The 15,831-nt window shown below is 38.9% G+C and overlaps 2 protein-coding genes across 10 annotated transcripts in view; one reads left to right on the top strand and one right to left on the bottom strand.

Annotated features, from left to right (window-relative positions):
• Nucleotides 1-15,831, top strand: part of VASH2 (vasohibin 2) — a 48,632-nt gene that overhangs the window by 25,291 nt on the left and 7,510 nt on the right. For 2 of the 5 annotated variants that reach the window (XR_007953701.1, XR_007953704.1), the window contains exons 4-10: nucleotides 1,563-1,619; nucleotides 2,210-2,284; nucleotides 8,305-8,686; nucleotides 8,881-8,996; nucleotides 11,514-11,570; nucleotides 12,997-13,114; nucleotides 14,157-14,623. Coding sequence is in view for 1 of the 5 variants with exons in the window: in XM_051998410.1 (XP_051854370.1) it covers nucleotides 1,563-1,619; nucleotides 2,210-2,284; nucleotides 8,305-8,686; nucleotides 8,881-8,996; nucleotides 11,514-11,570 (687 nt within the window). In the remaining 4 variants the exon portion in view is untranslated. The remainder of the gene's footprint in view (nucleotides 1-1,562; nucleotides 1,620-2,209; nucleotides 2,285-8,304; nucleotides 8,687-8,880; nucleotides 8,997-11,513; nucleotides 11,571-12,996; nucleotides 13,115-14,156; nucleotides 14,624-15,831) is intronic. The other 3 variants (XR_007953702.1, XR_007953703.1, XM_051998410.1) reach the window with 3 other exon arrangements.
• The window catches only part of ANGEL2 (angel homolog 2), a 45,454-nt gene continuing 33,528 nt past the window's right edge, over nucleotides 3,906-15,831 (bottom strand). For 4 of the 5 annotated variants that reach the window (XM_051998402.1, XM_051998408.1, XM_051998409.1 and 1 more), the window contains one exon: nucleotides 3,906-4,424. The gene's annotated coding sequence lies outside the window, so the exon portion shown is untranslated. Of the gene's footprint in view, nucleotides 4,588-15,831 lie in introns of all 5 variants that reach the window. The other variant, XM_051998404.1, reaches the window with a different exon arrangement.

Raw genomic sequence — 15,831 nt, 5'->3', positions numbered from 1 at the left:
CTGACTGCAGAACATGAATAAGCAGCAACTTAATGGATTCCTGATGGCTAACTCCCTCATTGTCTTCAGGAGACTTTCCTACTGTTAAGAACTTCCAGAGAGTTTCCTACTATTAAGAACTTCCAGGACTCTCAGCAGCTCCTGGTGCCATTAGTATAGAAAAACACTAGCTTTCATAAATATGTCTCAGCAAAAAAAGAATAATAAAAGAATTGAAAAGGACCTTAGAGGCCATCTCATAGAATTAGATCATTGATTTGTAATCAGAAACAAATCTTAGAGATGGTCTAATCCAACTTTAGCATTTTTCAGGTGAAGAAACTGAAGTCTAGAGTGCCTAAAGGATTTGTCCAATGTTATATAGTAGTAAAATATGGAGTTTGAACTCAGGTCCGCTGTCTCCAAGCCTAGGGCTTATTCTTATTAGCCAAACTGCCTCTCAATATTTAAACAATCAGGACTATCCTCCACAATGTGCCCTTTGTTTTTGCCCGCAGCATTTGGTCTTTAGTTAAAGACCTCCAGTGAGGAGAACTCTACTATCTTCTATTCCTATCCCTAATAATTGTAATTGTGAGGAAGTTTTCATATGTTTCAATTCTAAATTTTCCTCCCAACAATTTCTACTTTGGGGGTTTTTTAAAGAAAAAGGTTTTAGTAAGTTTTGTCTTTTAGGATCATTTTGTAATGAGGTGAATCCTTTCCCCCCACAATAGCTCTTCAAATACTTGAAAACAACAGTCGTATATACCTCTCTAAATCTTCTTTTCTCCAACTAAATTTCCCTAATTATCTTTAATAGTCCTTGTGATGGTGTGAGATTGAGGTCCTTCTCTATCGTGAGAATCTTCCTCTGGATTCTCTCAAGCTCAGAAAGACCATTCCTAAATATGGTGCCCGGGACTGAATACAGTCAGCTGTAGTCTAACCAACACAAGGTGCTTGTAATTAATGTTTTCTCGGTAGGCTCACATCTTGTTCTTGACTTTTTTGGCAGAAAGGAAAAACACAAATGATTTCTTATGTTTATTGAGAGAGAAAGAACAGGGTCCAGTCTCAATAAGCTCACAGCCAGGAACATTTGTTTTCTTCAGAATAATTCTGCCAGTCTTTCACTGCCTAGGGTAACCAAGGTAACTAGCCAATTAATCAACAAGCATTTACTAAGGGTTAGGTGCTGTACTAAGTGCTGGGGATACAAAGAAAGACCAAAAGAATGGTACCCCCAAAGGGTTCAGGCATTTTCTTAGATTTGGAATTAGTGCCAAGTGTGAAGCTAGTGGAAACACTAACTCAGAGCAGTTCAGATGTGGCTTACGGGGAGTTGTCCTAACTAAATCCTGACATGATTTTACAATCATGTAGGATCTCCAAGTCAGGACTGGGGCTACTGGAAGCCACTGGACAACTCTAAAGAGCATCAACCCCCTTTCCCAGTTTATCTTATTCTCTTGTAGTGGGAGAATGCATAGTCTTCCTTGTTGAGATGAAAGATGTGTTTTCTTCTTTGGGTTGGAATTTTGGGGGTTTGCTGTTATTTTCCCATTATTGATTCCACACAGATACAATCACACAGGGACACAGTTCTTTGAAATTCGAAAAATGAGACCACTAAGTGGGTAAGTGCTATCTCCAACCTCTGGTCATCCCTCCTTTTTCTTTCTCTAAAGCAGTCAACCAGTCTTCATTGTACTCAACCATGCTGATATCTGCCAGACTGTAAGGTAGGCACCTTAGAGTGTGGGTAACTGTCTGGGACTGAATTTCCTCTGCTTTAAAATGAGGGGTTTGGGTGAGATGGTCTCTAAGGTCCCTTCCAACTCAGACCTCAAAGCCACTGTGTTCATGATCACAGCCCAAGAATGAGGCAGTGGTGGGGCTACTTTGGGAGGGCTTGGAGCTTTTAAAGAATATTCATGGATTTATTTGGAGCTTTCCATTGCTCCTTTGCAAGTCCTTGAGAAAACTTACTGACTATAGCGTGTTCAGGAGGGATAAAATCTAGGAGTGCTAAATGCAAGAGCTAAGGATACATACAGATTCAAAAATATCTAGGCACACTCCTATGAAGTTAAGTATGCAGTTTGGAAACAACTGTCTTTGTCCCTTTGTATACAGCCCTCTTCCTAGTGCAGGACTCCCCACCCAGGACATAGTGTCTGGCTAAAGCAATGAATATTGTGATCCTTTGTGGTTCTTTTCACTACAGGTTGATGGAAACAGCAAAAGAAATGACTCGAGAATCTTTACCTATCAAATGTCTTGAAGCTGTAATCCTGGGCATGTATCCTTTCATTTGTATACCTATAGAAAAAAAGACCAAGAAAAAGCAAACTCCAAAGATGCTGGCATCAAACACGGGAACAAAAAATAAAATAAAATAACTTAAATGTATCATGTGCCAATGGGCGTGCTGAATGGTATAGAACAATCCTTGCAACAGTTATTATAATGTAGTGTATTATACTTGCATGGTGTTTCATAGTTAACAAATGCTTTCATAGGCAAAGATGTATCAGTTCATTCGGTTCTCAGAAATGCCCTCCCTGTCCCCATCCCTTGGAGGTGAGTGTTAAATTTTTCTAATGTTTTTCTTGACTTTAGTCTCCTGAGCTATTTCCATTAGTATCCTTCATCATCTAGGCCAGTGCTTGGGCCAGTAATCAATGTAAAGTTATCCCTTCCACATCACAGGGGATAGGGGCACAGTTGTCCCCACCCCCATAATCTGGAAAATTCATGTAAAATTTTTTGGCCCTCCCTTCATACCCAAGAAGTCTGAATTATTATGGTATTAGAAGATAAAATATAATATACAATACTATACAGATATTTTATCTGTTTTTGAGTTTCTGAACATTTTCTGAGTCATCTGCTGGTCTTCATATGTCATCTGCAACGTCCACAAAACTCCCCCAAAATTCCCATTTCAATTCTTATGCTGACCTATGTTATAGCAAACCTACAATAAGGAAAGTTACAATGTGGAAAGGATAACTAATTTTCTAGTCATATGGGGTAGCATATATTTGTAGGACATCATTAATGAAAGTCTCATGAGGGAGTGTGGGGCAGAGGGAGGAAGAAGTCATGCTTTCCTTGCCATTGGACTGGAAGCCCTCATAGTGCAAGCTGCTGTGTCTTTCTCCTCATACTACAAGGCAGAGCCATAACTAGGGAGCAATGAGCAGAACTTTGCCTCAAGGTGCTGAAGTTAGAGGGTGACAGTATTTGTAATGCCTCAACAATTTAGAAACAGACTTTAGCACCTAGTTAGCAAAAGTAATTAGTTAAAATAGGAAGCTTCCAAGTGGTTTCTGGGATTCAGTCCCAGGTTTCTGTCTCTAAGGATGGTGTGCCAGCCCTAACCTGTTGTACCAACTGTCTCAGAAATGGTTTATGATCTTCTCCCCAGATTTTAAGATTTCTTTTTACAGCTTTTAGGAGAGTGGCTGTCTCCTCCATAGCACTCAGATCTCCCAGAGGCACAGACTGAATCCCTCCCTATATGTCAGGACAGTAACTTTTTTTTTTTTTCCAGGAGACAAGTTTCAAGAAGCTTATAGAGAGTAGGACTCTGTTCTTGGGCTAATGAGAAATCATAGGACCATAGATTTAGAGCTAGAAGTCTCAAAGGCCATTTTGAATCCAATCCCTTCATTTTACACAGAGGCACAGAGAGGTTAAATAATCTTGCACAAGGTAACATGGCAAGTAAATGTCAGACAGAAGATTTGAACTCAAGGCTTCCTAATTATAAATTCAACATTATAACCACTACAAAAGAGCTGCCAAACATACTGCCCCATATTATTTGCAACACTTCCGAATGTGGCCTGACCCATATAAAAATTTAATTGGGAAATATTTAACAAAATAAACAGTAAAGGATAGATAACATTACATTTTTTTTTACTGTCATTTAAAAAAATTTATTAAAGCTTTTTATTTACAAAACATATGCATTGGTAATTTTTCAACATTGACCCTTGCAAAACTTTCTGTTCCAAATTTTCCCTTCCTTCCCCTGACCCCCTCCCCTAGATGGCAGGTAGTCTAATACATGTTAAATTTGTTAAAATATATGTTAAGTCCAATATAGATATACATATTTATACAAGATAACACTACATTTTAAAATTAAGTCGACATGAAGTCTTATACAGTTTCCATATGAGTTTAATTGCACACCAGTGCTTTCTTGCCTCTCTCTCATGGCTCCCAATTCTTATGAATCTCCCATGACCTATGTGCTTGGTTCATGGTGATTAGGACACAAGCTATTCAGTTAAGACTCCCCATGGTCTTTCCATTTACCACTTTTTGCAGTCTTCTTGGTTTTCTTGTAATAGAGAATAAACTCTAGTCTTGGCTCAGAAGAGAAGTAATGTAAAATCAAAACTTCCGTCTTTTATGGCAGACATCTGGGGAAGGAATAAAGAGGTATCTCATTGTAGAAGAGGGAGGACAAAAGGCATTGGACTTACAGAATACAAGGAGACTTGAGCCATAGCCTCATCTCTGCAACTTATTAGCAATGTGATCATGGGTGAGTTAGTCAGTCTCTCTAAGCCTCAGTTTCTTCATCTGCAAAATAGGAAAAATTATATTTACCTTCCTTATTTCACAAGGATGTTGCAAACAAAACCTTCTGTAAATTTTAAAGCACTATCTCAATACGATATATTACTAATATGATGGAGCAAGATATAAAGAATCATTTAGAGGAAAAGGAAAAAAAAAAAGATGACCATTATATGGATATGAAGCATTTGGAAATGACCCAGCCTTGGATAAATCAGATGCAGTTTTTATGTAAATCTGCTTCAACTGAGAGAATACTTATTAATCATCTGCTGTGTGCAAAGCATCATGTTAGTAAGGACAATAACATAAAATATAATAGTCCTTGCTTTCAAGGATTTTATAATAAAACTGGGGGAGGGAGGGGTAGATTGGCTCTGTGTGTAAATGTTTGAATTTTCTATCAGATGATAGATTTTGAGTTGGAAAGGAACTTGGAAGCCATCTTGTCTGACCTTCTCATTTTATAAATATGAGAATAGAGGCCAATTTTAATAACTTGTCCAAGATCATGCAGGCACTAATTGTGCTGGGATTCAAATCCAGATCTTCTGACCCTAAATTCCCTGTTGGTTCCATTATTCAATGATATCTCTTGACATTCAGGAGAAAGAACACTGGATATGAATCTGGGTGTGAAAAGACCTGGCTTCAAGTCTTGGCTTGGCTTCTTGCTACCCATATGACTTTGGGCAGTCATGTCACTTTTTGAGGCCTCAGTTGTAAAAAGAGATGGTAAGGCTATATTATCTCTAAAGCTCCTTCCAGCTTTTGGTCCTTTAAATGGATATATATCTCCATATTTTTGTCTGTCCCATTTTTGTCCCCTTAGATAGGGTTACTCTGAAAATCTTATTGCCAAATAAGAATTCTTAAATATGATTAGAGAAATTAATATTAATATCTGACAGTAAGATAGGGACGGAATTCATGCCTATTTATTCTCTCTCCATGCAGCCAACTTTGCCAGTATTCTAAGTCAAGCTTTGTGATCTAATTTAGCTTGTCTTCTCTTCCCCTCCCTTCCACCTCTTTTTTGAACACAGAATTATTTGCCCTTTTATCCAGCCCAAAAGCACCTCTAATATTTTTCGCTATCCTTTTTCACCAATCTTCAAATATAGCTCAACAATCATATCCAGCAATTCTTTTTCTGGTCTGTGATAAAATTCTTCTAGGTTCATAAACCAATTAAGTATTTATTAAATGCTTGGCTTGTGGTGTTAAGTATTGTGTTAGATCCTGGGGCTGCAAAGACAATATGAATCTCTCAAAGAACTCATCTCCTTTTATGGGAGAAAAGAGTACCTATTTAAGTAGATGCCAAATAGAAAGTAAATACTAGGTAAATAGTTTGGGGGAGGCATTAGCAATCAAGGGAATCAGGGTAACATTTGAACTCGGCTTTGAAGGAAAGTAGGAATTTTAAGAGGAAGATGTGAAGACAGAAAATAGTGTAGGGATGGGATGGGAGACAACTAGTACATAGTCTGGGAAATAATTACCAGAATGTCATATATAAGGGACAGTCTAACTTGACTATATAATAGTTTTAAGTAATGTATAATAAGCCTGAAAGGAAAGGTGGAACGGGCTATAATGGTTTCAACTCTGTTTTTAACATTTTTGTTCTTTCCTTGCCAATATGAAGATCATTCTAATAGGAAAAAAAAAAAAAAAAAAGCAAAACAAGAGACAGACTCTCTTGCTCCTATCTCTTCCCTCTTAAAAGAAATAAAAAGACAGCTCTTACATGGCTGAAGAAGACAGCAGCCAGGCAGTAGAGATAAACTTGGACCTGAGAAGGCAGCAGCAGATGGCTTGGGACCTTACCCTTTTGTGCAGTGGGGACAACTACAGCTGCTTAGCACAGCCTCATGCAAGATTAATGGGTGTAAACAATTGGGGAGTGAGGGAGAACATGAGATCTACTTCATTTACTGAACTTTGTAGCCAACCCTGGATTTCCAGGCTGATGAATCCAGATAAAAGTACGCCTTGTTTCACACAATAGATGTGTTTCTGATACATTATGCTGAAATTATGTATTTGGTCACTAAAGTCTCTGGAGTTTCTTGGAAATATGATCAACACGTTGGGACTTTCAGGAGAGGAACATATATACCCACATACATGCACAGGGTCGAAAAACAATAAGTTGCTCCTAGGTTTCATAAACTTATAACTCAGAAAACATTTAGGCTTCTGTCAGCAGCCAGGCTCAAGGGAAATTAACTCTTGGACAAAGACATCAAAGGTTCTGGTTACAAGACCCTTCTCTTTTCTCCTTGCCCTTTGATAAGCCTTCATAATCTTGTTTCCAGTTGGAGACATCAGGAGTGAAGAAAAGGCTTAAGAATCTGCCTTTGTTTCCTCAGCAGCCTAGAGTTCTTTAAATAGTTCTATTATTAACTTTTACCAGTCACCTTCTAAGCTGTGTTGTATGATCAGGGAGTCATTTAATCTCAGTGTCCTCATTTTTAAGAAGGAGACACCCACCATTATTTCCTAACAGGGGTATGAGGTGGAAAGCACTTTATAAAGCTGAAAGCTCTACCTAGTTGAGTTGTATTATTGAACTTTTCTATATCTGAAAGCTAGGCAATTTGTTTCCTTGGGTTTTTTTTTTTTTTGGATTGAAATCATAGGTCAGGTTATTGTAGCATAACCGTTTTTTTACTTAATCTCTTTTTGGTCCTGTGGCTGCACCCTGTGTAAATTTACACATGCCACATAAAGCTTTGATTCCCTATTATATTCCAAATTATGTCAGCTGCTGTCAAAAGCATCATCTTCAGCAGCTGTGTTCTTCCTGATAGATGTGAGATCTAAGTAGGGCAGTCCATGCCTGGAAGGGAAAGGGATTTCTAGGCACTCGGGTGTCCTTTTTGGAAAAGTTGAAGTGGACTCCTAAACTTCTAGGCAACATAGTTCTACTTTGATCTGAATGACACTTTGGAGCAGGTGCACCTTTCCAACTAACAAAAGAACAAACCCTTTTAAAGACACCAGGGAATTCTAAAATGATGATTGGACAATGGTCAAGAGGTCCATTCCTCTGCTTCCTTGTTTAATCCATCTGAGAGTCTTTGCCCAGCTAGCTGAGTGGACAAGACTGGACAAAAGATGCTTTCATTTCCTCTGCTGGTATAATCCTTTCTGGGTAAGAGTAGGCTAATGACATGGCTATGCACTAGAACCAACTCCCTTTGAAAAAAGAACATCATGATGAAGGTCAGACCTGGTAAACTGGTCGCAACTTATGCAGGTTCCAAGGACTGGAAAACAGGTAAGAGATGACCCTAGGTAGTAGAAGGGACACTGAACCATGAGTAGGGAAATCTGAGTTCTAGTCTTGTCTATGCTACTAACTGATGACATATGAGTGAGCAAATCTCTTACCATTCTGGGTGTCTGTTTCCTCAATCATACAATGAAGAAAATGGATTGGGTAAACTCTTAAGGTTCCATTATGGGACCCATAATGTAAACAATCACTTAGTTGTTTGATTGAACTGTTTCAACAGAATTTTGGTTTTAATTATTTTTTTTTTTTGTGAGAACCTATGATGAGATCAATGTTAAGAACTCTAAATATGGAAAATCCCTTCATGCATACAGATGGACTGAGAGATTTCTTACAGATTCTTTGCCTTCCTGAGAGTTGATAGTTCTATGATTTTTCAATATTATTCTCTTCCTTAATCCAGACCATTTAAGATATCTAACAAATGGGCAGCCATCCATTGAGCGATTCCCCATAAGCTTTAAAACCCAATTCTCAGGAAATTACTTCCATCATGTTGTACTGGGGATCTACTGTAATGGCCGCTATGGTTCACTGGGCATGAGCCGGAGGTCCGATTTAATGGACAAACCTCTGACCTTTCGGACTCTGAGTGACCTCATTTTTGACTTTGAAGACTCCTACAAGAAATACCTACACACAGTCAAAAAAGTCAAGATTGGGCTGTATGTTCCTCATGAGCCCCACAGCTTCCAGCCCATTGAGTGGAAGCAACTGGTTCTCAATGTCACAAAGATGATGAGGTCGGACCTAAGGAAAGAGCTGGAGAAATATGCCAGGGACTTGAGAATGAAGGTAGGTATAAGGGCAAGGGGGCATGGTGGAAGAAAGTCAGCATGACTAGTGGAAGCAATGTATCCTAAGGAATAGAACTCAATTCTCCCATTCTTTACCAAAACCAATGTAATGGGATGCTTGGAGCTTGCCGAGAAGGCCCAATATGAGATACCCTCTCAATGGAAATAACATTTTTCCCTCCCTTCTCTTAGATCCTGAAACCCACAAGTGCCCACTCGCCTCCCCTGGAGAGAAGTCGAGGAAAGTCATTGTCTCCCCGGCGGAGGCAGTCAAGCCCTCCAAGACGGCTTGGGAGGAGAGACAAATCGTGAGTAGTTCCCCTAGTTACACTTATGGTACACTTTAATGCCTCAAAATCTAGTGCTTTCTTAGTCCACAGGGACAATGCTAGCTACTGGCATTTGAATCAGATGGTGATATCCATAAGCAGAGATGAATGAAATAATGTATTTCCTTTAACTGACACAATGTAGAATGAATATCTTTATCATTCTATATGGCCATACAAACATGAATCATGTTATAGTATGGACAATAGTCAGCTCTCAATCATCTGCACGAACGGAGAAAAGAGAAGTACAAGTAATATTTAAAAAAAAAAAAAAGGATAATCTGAAAACCACTTTTGATTTGGGGAACTTAAGCCAAGACCCATACCCAGACATTCATGTATTCATCTCTATCCCTATCATGATTTACCCCTTCTCATTTAGTCCCTCTTTCAAGGAGGGGATAGAAGTCAGTGATCCTCCTATCTATTTTTGGCTCAAGGGGACTTAAATGGGTAGAGTTGAGGGGCTAAAGGGGTTTCCCATTATAGCTCATAAAGCAGAAAGATGATAATCAACTACACTAGAAAAATGTCACTGACAATAATGCAACAAACATAATATTTTATATTTCTCTCATCTGCCATCTCATTAGATCCTTATAACAACCTTGGGAGGAAAGTAGGCAGGGTGGGTATTATCCCTACTTCATAGGAAACTGACTCAGAGAAAGTTAGTGTCTTGCTCATGATATCAAGACTAACCAGTGGAAGATCTGGGCTTGAAACCTAGAACTGGATTTATAGCTCAGTGTTTGGAAAATGTCTAAGGAGGTGGTAATGATTTCAGTCTCAGCAGAATAATAAGAGAGCTCTACTATTGACTCCAAGGAAGATATCTTCCCTGATAAAAGTACTGGTATCTAGTGCTTGAAGTCAAAGAAATAAAGAAAGAGGATGGTTTGTATATCATTTTAGTGGGAGAAATGAGAAAACAGAAAAGTTTATTAAAGTTAGTCTTTTTAAACAAGAATTTTAGAAGACATAGAATGATTTCAGGTCTTTTAGACAAGGAATATGATGGCTGCCTAAGCTAATCCATCCTCTCCTTCCAATCTTAACCTCACCATTTCCTTTTGAGTCATCTAGAAAACTAAATCTAAGTGCACTTGGGAGCTAAATAAGATGACAATTAAATCTAGTGGTCTGTGAACTAACTTAAACAATTTGTCCTTTGCTTCCTGGAAAGATTTCAATCAGTTAGGATAAAGGGGTAGGTATAGTGGCTCAAGAGTTGACCTTGGAGTCAGGAATACCTGGCTCTTTATCATATACAAAGTCTATGTGACCCTAGATAAATCAACTAACTTCAAAGGAACTCGGGTAATGAAACCAAGGTTTGGTCAGGGAAAAAAATAAACCAAAACTAAACCCAAGTGTAGAAACAAAGGGAGCTCTCAAAGCTCCCTTTGGGAAAGGAGAAGATATTTCAGCCTGTGTTAACAACCCCGTTATAGATTTATACACAGTCCATGGCCTCAGTCAGAAGGAAGCCTGGAGCAATTTCATTGGGATCCCCAATATATAGCAAAAATTTGTAGTCCTCAAACTCATCCTCTTCATCCTTTCTTAATGACTTCTAGAAAAGGGCATTTTGAGCTGGCACAGAAGGCTTATTCATAGATTGAGGAATATGGGGATTGATTCCAATGACAAGTTCACTTAGCTGAAATTTACAGGGACCTTAACATAATAACAATGCATTTGAATTTAAAGGCAGAATTGATTAGACTCTAGGGTCTGACTAGGACCATAGAGATTAAAGTCCAGTTGGTTCTCTCTGTAGTAATTTATATACATGATCTCATTCAATCCTTACAATCACTCTGGGAGATAGGGAAGGTCTATTAACCCACCTCCTTCCCCTTAAGACTCAGAAATCTAAAATAGTTAATATAGCTAAGAATCATGATTTGAAAGTCGATTTTCTGGCAGCAAGTCCAGTACTACTTGTATTATGTCACAACTGCCTTTTAGATAAGAATTTTCTCATTTCATTTTTTTACCTGATTACCTAAGTTTGATATGAAAAAAGGCACTGGGCATACCAAGCTAGATACAACTCATTTCAGGGGTTTAATATCTAATCTAATCTCATCAGGTTTTAATAATCATTGTAAAATATAAAGGGGAGGATAGTTATGGTCATATGGTCTGATAAGAGACATACCACAATTGGGCCATTAGATCTGGTACAAGTTACATCTGCTTATGGGTAACAAGAAAATGTCTTTTTGACAGATGGTAACAAAAGGTCTGATTGTGGGATGGAAGTCATTAGTTGTGATTTGGGCCAATAGGGGGATTGGATGAAGTAACAGAAAATAACTGCTTTCTTTGGCATGTTTCTATCAATGATACTGATGGAGAAAGTCTCAAGTTCTCATTGCTCTTCTAGAGTACAGAAGTGAAATTTCATGAGCCCAGTATCTTCCACCTAGTGTTGGGACCTTTAGCCCAGACTCCATTCCCTAACTTCTGACTTTAATCCTGCAGCAAAAGTGGACCATGCCTAGCCCTACTGAAGACAGAAGCTAGCATGCCAGCATCATTGTGAGTGCAATTTTAACTTTTAGTGAGAACAATCACAGCAGTTCCTCCTCCCTCTCCCCAAGATTCCAAGTTCAAATTGGTTTCCTAAAAAATGTTGGGTCTAAAGAAGAGAAAAAAGAGAAGACAGACAGATTAGGTATAAGGATGGGAAACTAAGACCAGCAGAAAAGATTTGATAATTGCTTCCCATTCATTCTCAGATTTTCAAGACAGTCCTGAAAAGTAGATGCAGGAGGTTTTATTATTCCCATTTTATATTTGAGGAAAATGAGGCTGAGAGGAGTTAAATACTTTGCCTATGGTCATAAACCAGTCAATCCCAGAGGCAAGATTCCAACTGGGCTTTTGCTGATTCTAAATCCAATGTTCTTCCCATTAGGGTGTGCTACCTCTCACAGAAACTCTTCTCAGTGATTGAAGATAATGGGTTATTTTCCCATCCAAAAAGTTTGTTGAACTTGGCCACAGTTTGATATCAAAATGATGCTTTGCCCTGCTTCTTACTGGGAGAGGAAGCTTTTAGTGAGTTCGGGGTAGTCAATGCTATAGGAAACCCCTGAGCTCACCTTTTACCTATCACTGAAGGAAATCTGGAAATCAATGCCCTGCCTAATTCAATTTTCCATTTAAGTCAACTGACATGGTTTAGCATCTATAAGGCAGCAAAGCTCTGGAGGTACAAAGATACAAAAACAGTTTATGAAGTATAAAGGGGTACAGTGAAAAAGAATTTCAGATTTAGAGTCAAAAGAATCTGGGATCAAATCCCAGATGTTCCTGAGGGAACCTCAGCAAATCACTCAACCCCAGTGAATCTGAGTTTCCTTGGGAATAAAATGAACAAGGGAGGAACATGTCAACCTTGAGGGCCTCAGCTTTGTGTTTATTATATATATATATATATATTACTTAATGGACTTATCTCTGCCCTCAAGGATATATATTCCTGGGTGGATACAACACAGAGTCAGAGAGGTAAATACAAGATATTTTGAGGAGGAAAACAGCACTAAGTTTAGGGAAAGAGCATAAGGTCAACAGGAAATAGAACTAAAATAATTCCCCAATTCTTGCCAAACCATTTGCAATATATACAACCTTAGGCAAGTGGTTTCATCTCTCTGGGTTTCTATTCTCTCACCTGCAAAATGACTGGTGTTTAAGGTCGATTAAAGTTCTACAATTGACCTTATGTTACACCTTGACATTGCTTTGGGTTTTAGGGTGGTAAAGAGGTGAGGGATAGCCAAGGGAGAGAGATAAAAGAAAAGCAAAGGTGGCAACAATTGTTTGGAAAGGTGGGAGTTTGAATCAATCATCCGAAAGAAACCAAGTGTCCCTTCCCCATGACTTCATCAATAGCTCCTTCATCTTTAGCACTGCCATAGAGTGAGCTACAATTAAAACAGAGGACTTTCTTTCCCAGCTCCTTCATCAAGCAGGATTTTCTCCAGGGATGGTTGCTTCTGATGAAACAAAATAATATAGCACCTTACATGCATTCTCTCATTTGATCTTCACAACCATCTTGTAAGGTGGGCAGGGTAGGTATTATTTGCCCTATTTTACTGATAAAGAAACTGAGGCTCAGAAGGTTTATGTGACTTGTCCAACATATAAGGTCTAGTCAGTTGCAAAGCCAGGACTACAAATCAAGCCTTCTGACTCCTAGCTCAGATAGCTCAGATTTCTTTCTGACCCAGATTTCCAGAGGGTTCTGAGCCCCTTTGGGATGTTCAAATCTGGAGGGGTTCAGGCACTCTTTTTTCCATGTGTAATTATTTCAGCAATTCATAGAGCATCTGATAATTTTTAAATGTCAGAACTTATGCTGAGAATCACTGGGCACAACCCATCTGCTACATGCCATGTCCCCTGTAAGGGTATGCAGATAATACAAGTGGCTCCATGTCCTTATCCAGCTGGGGCTATTTCCAGCTCCAGATTCCTTGCCCTTTCCACAGTTGTCTCAGTGTTCCTTCTGGAAAATGGTATCAGTGTCCCATTCTTGACACAGGAAGTCAGATGACTGGGAGATTTGTTAGCAACTGCTGGGCTAGTATTAGCTAGTTGGAAGAGAGAAGCTAAGGTCATTCTCATCACATTTCTGTCCCCTCCACTTTTTTCAATGTTCCCTCCTTGACCTCACCCCCATGAAGTGTTTATAACCTTTTTCTATACCAAATAGAAGGTTTAACCCTTTGGCTCATAGACTCACAGATTTAAAGCTGGAAGAACCTTGAGGACTCATCTAGTCCAATTCCATGCTTTCAGAGTTCCTAAAGGAGGCAAAAAACAATTGCAGAAATACATGTTTTTTTTCAAAAGTGCCAAATATTTCCTCTTTAGCATTATTCTTCTTAGCCACTGATGCCTGTCATGGATCTGAGTGTTAATTAGATCTCCCCTCCTACTTAAAGGATAAAGGGGATGCTTTAGTTGTCCCTGGCCAGAAAAAGAGACCCGCTCTTTATAAGAACAAATGGGCATTTAAGATGCAAAGGGCAATTTATGGTAGCTGTCACCAAAACAATGGAAATTTTGTCTTCATTTCCTCTTTTCTTTCCTCTTCCCTTTCTCTTACAGTTTGAGTCACTCCCTTTTCCCCACTCTGGCCAAAATGTGATTAAAGACCCTCAGAGGTTACCCTGAAAGTAAAGCCTCCAATCATAACAGAGCACAAGATTATAATTCAAGTAAGATAGTTATAGATTCCACTATTAGCTCTAACTTTTGACCCAGTTATTATAATATATTCAGGCATTGAGTCTAGTGGGGCTTAGAAGGCTGTTGAAATTTTTGTTTTGGTTTTATCAATGAGGTCAAATTAGGATGACCTTAACATTCATAGTCTGGCCCTTAGTGAAAGGTAGTGACCCTACCATGATGGGGCCCAAGTTGCCATTCTCCTGTGTGGGCCCAGAGGTAGAAATGTCCCCAGACCAGGGTTTCTTTGGTTAAATCTTAATCCCCTAATCTCTGGCTACTTTGTTATGCAGCCAAACTGAAGGACCATACCTACAGAAGACAGAAGTTAGCATACCATCATCTTTGTAAGTGCAATGTTAACTGTCAGTGCAAGGGGAACCTTTTGTTCCTCTTCCTTGCTGTTTATCATTCTAAAAATCAAACTGTGTACCTGAAGAATTAGGAGATTAGGAAGAAGGGAAAATAGGAGAGAATTTTCTCAGCAGTACTCAGAAAAAGCATTATCCTGGCTCAGACCCTCTCCCAAACTGGTCAAATGGTTCAGAGGTCCAATGAAGAAGGGCAATGAGTATTTGAAAGGCCCACCACCACTCAGTACCATGTTATAGAGATGGTTCATGGTGATTAGTTGAAGAGAGGTGAGTTGAATACCGAGTCTGACCATTAAAGTTGGCATGCAGTCTGATAACTCTAATTAGAGCCTCCCATCTGAATCAGTGACAAGTTGAAGAGACCACGATTGGGGAATGTGACAGGTCAAACCTGTGCTGGCTTAGGTCTGTCTGTTAACAGAGCCACTTACTGTTGTGCCTATTGTGCATATAATCATAGGGAGTAAGGAATATGAAGGAAAAAGATTGGCTTTCAATGAAAGTGACTGGTATGAATGAAATCTCACTTCCCAGGTTCTTGAGGCTGCTCTTTGCACTATCCTTCCCCTAAAAGTATGTAATAAAAAAAAAGTATGTAATAGTTTAAATTTACAGTTTAGCCACTGCCAATTTGACCCACCAAGAAAAAAAGAGGTTAGGGTTGGGACCAACCCAACCCTGGTTTTTCATTACTGATAATATCTTTGGTTTAATCAGTTCCCTTTGAGGAACAGTTGCAAAGGCTAAAAGGTTACCTGTTAGAAAGTTATCTGTATATAGACTTTTTTCCCCCAATTCGTTGAAAACAGGACCATAAAATTTCCCCAGACTTTTCAGTAAAACTTGAGTCATTCTAATGATTTCTAATCAGAGGGTTAGAAAACTATCTCATCCATAGTTATGAAAAAGGAGGAAGTAGCAATAGAGGTGGAAGGTAGAGACAAGAAATCTAGAATTTTTATAGTCATCTCTTTACCCTAAAATTACTTTGTCTTCTCCACTTTACCAACTTCTCTCATCCCATCCAACCTAGAAACAAAAAATGTAAATGTCATCAGAAGTGTCCATGACATACCTTCCTAGTTCTGAAGGTTCTTTGATGCTCAGAACCCTTATTCTCCCAAGTCTCCTAAGTCTGAAGCTTACCCAGAGTGCAAATCTTAGTAAAATTATTATTACAA

The sequence above is a fragment of the Antechinus flavipes genome, chromosome 4, assembly GCF_016432865.1.
Source record: "Antechinus flavipes isolate AdamAnt ecotype Samford, QLD, Australia chromosome 4, AdamAnt_v2, whole genome shotgun sequence".
In the NCBI taxonomy this organism is placed as follows: domain Eukaryota; kingdom Metazoa; phylum Chordata; class Mammalia; order Dasyuromorphia; family Dasyuridae; genus Antechinus; species Antechinus flavipes.
Note: the sequence above shows the minus strand (reverse complement) of the source record. Positions and strands in the feature narration are given on the sequence as shown.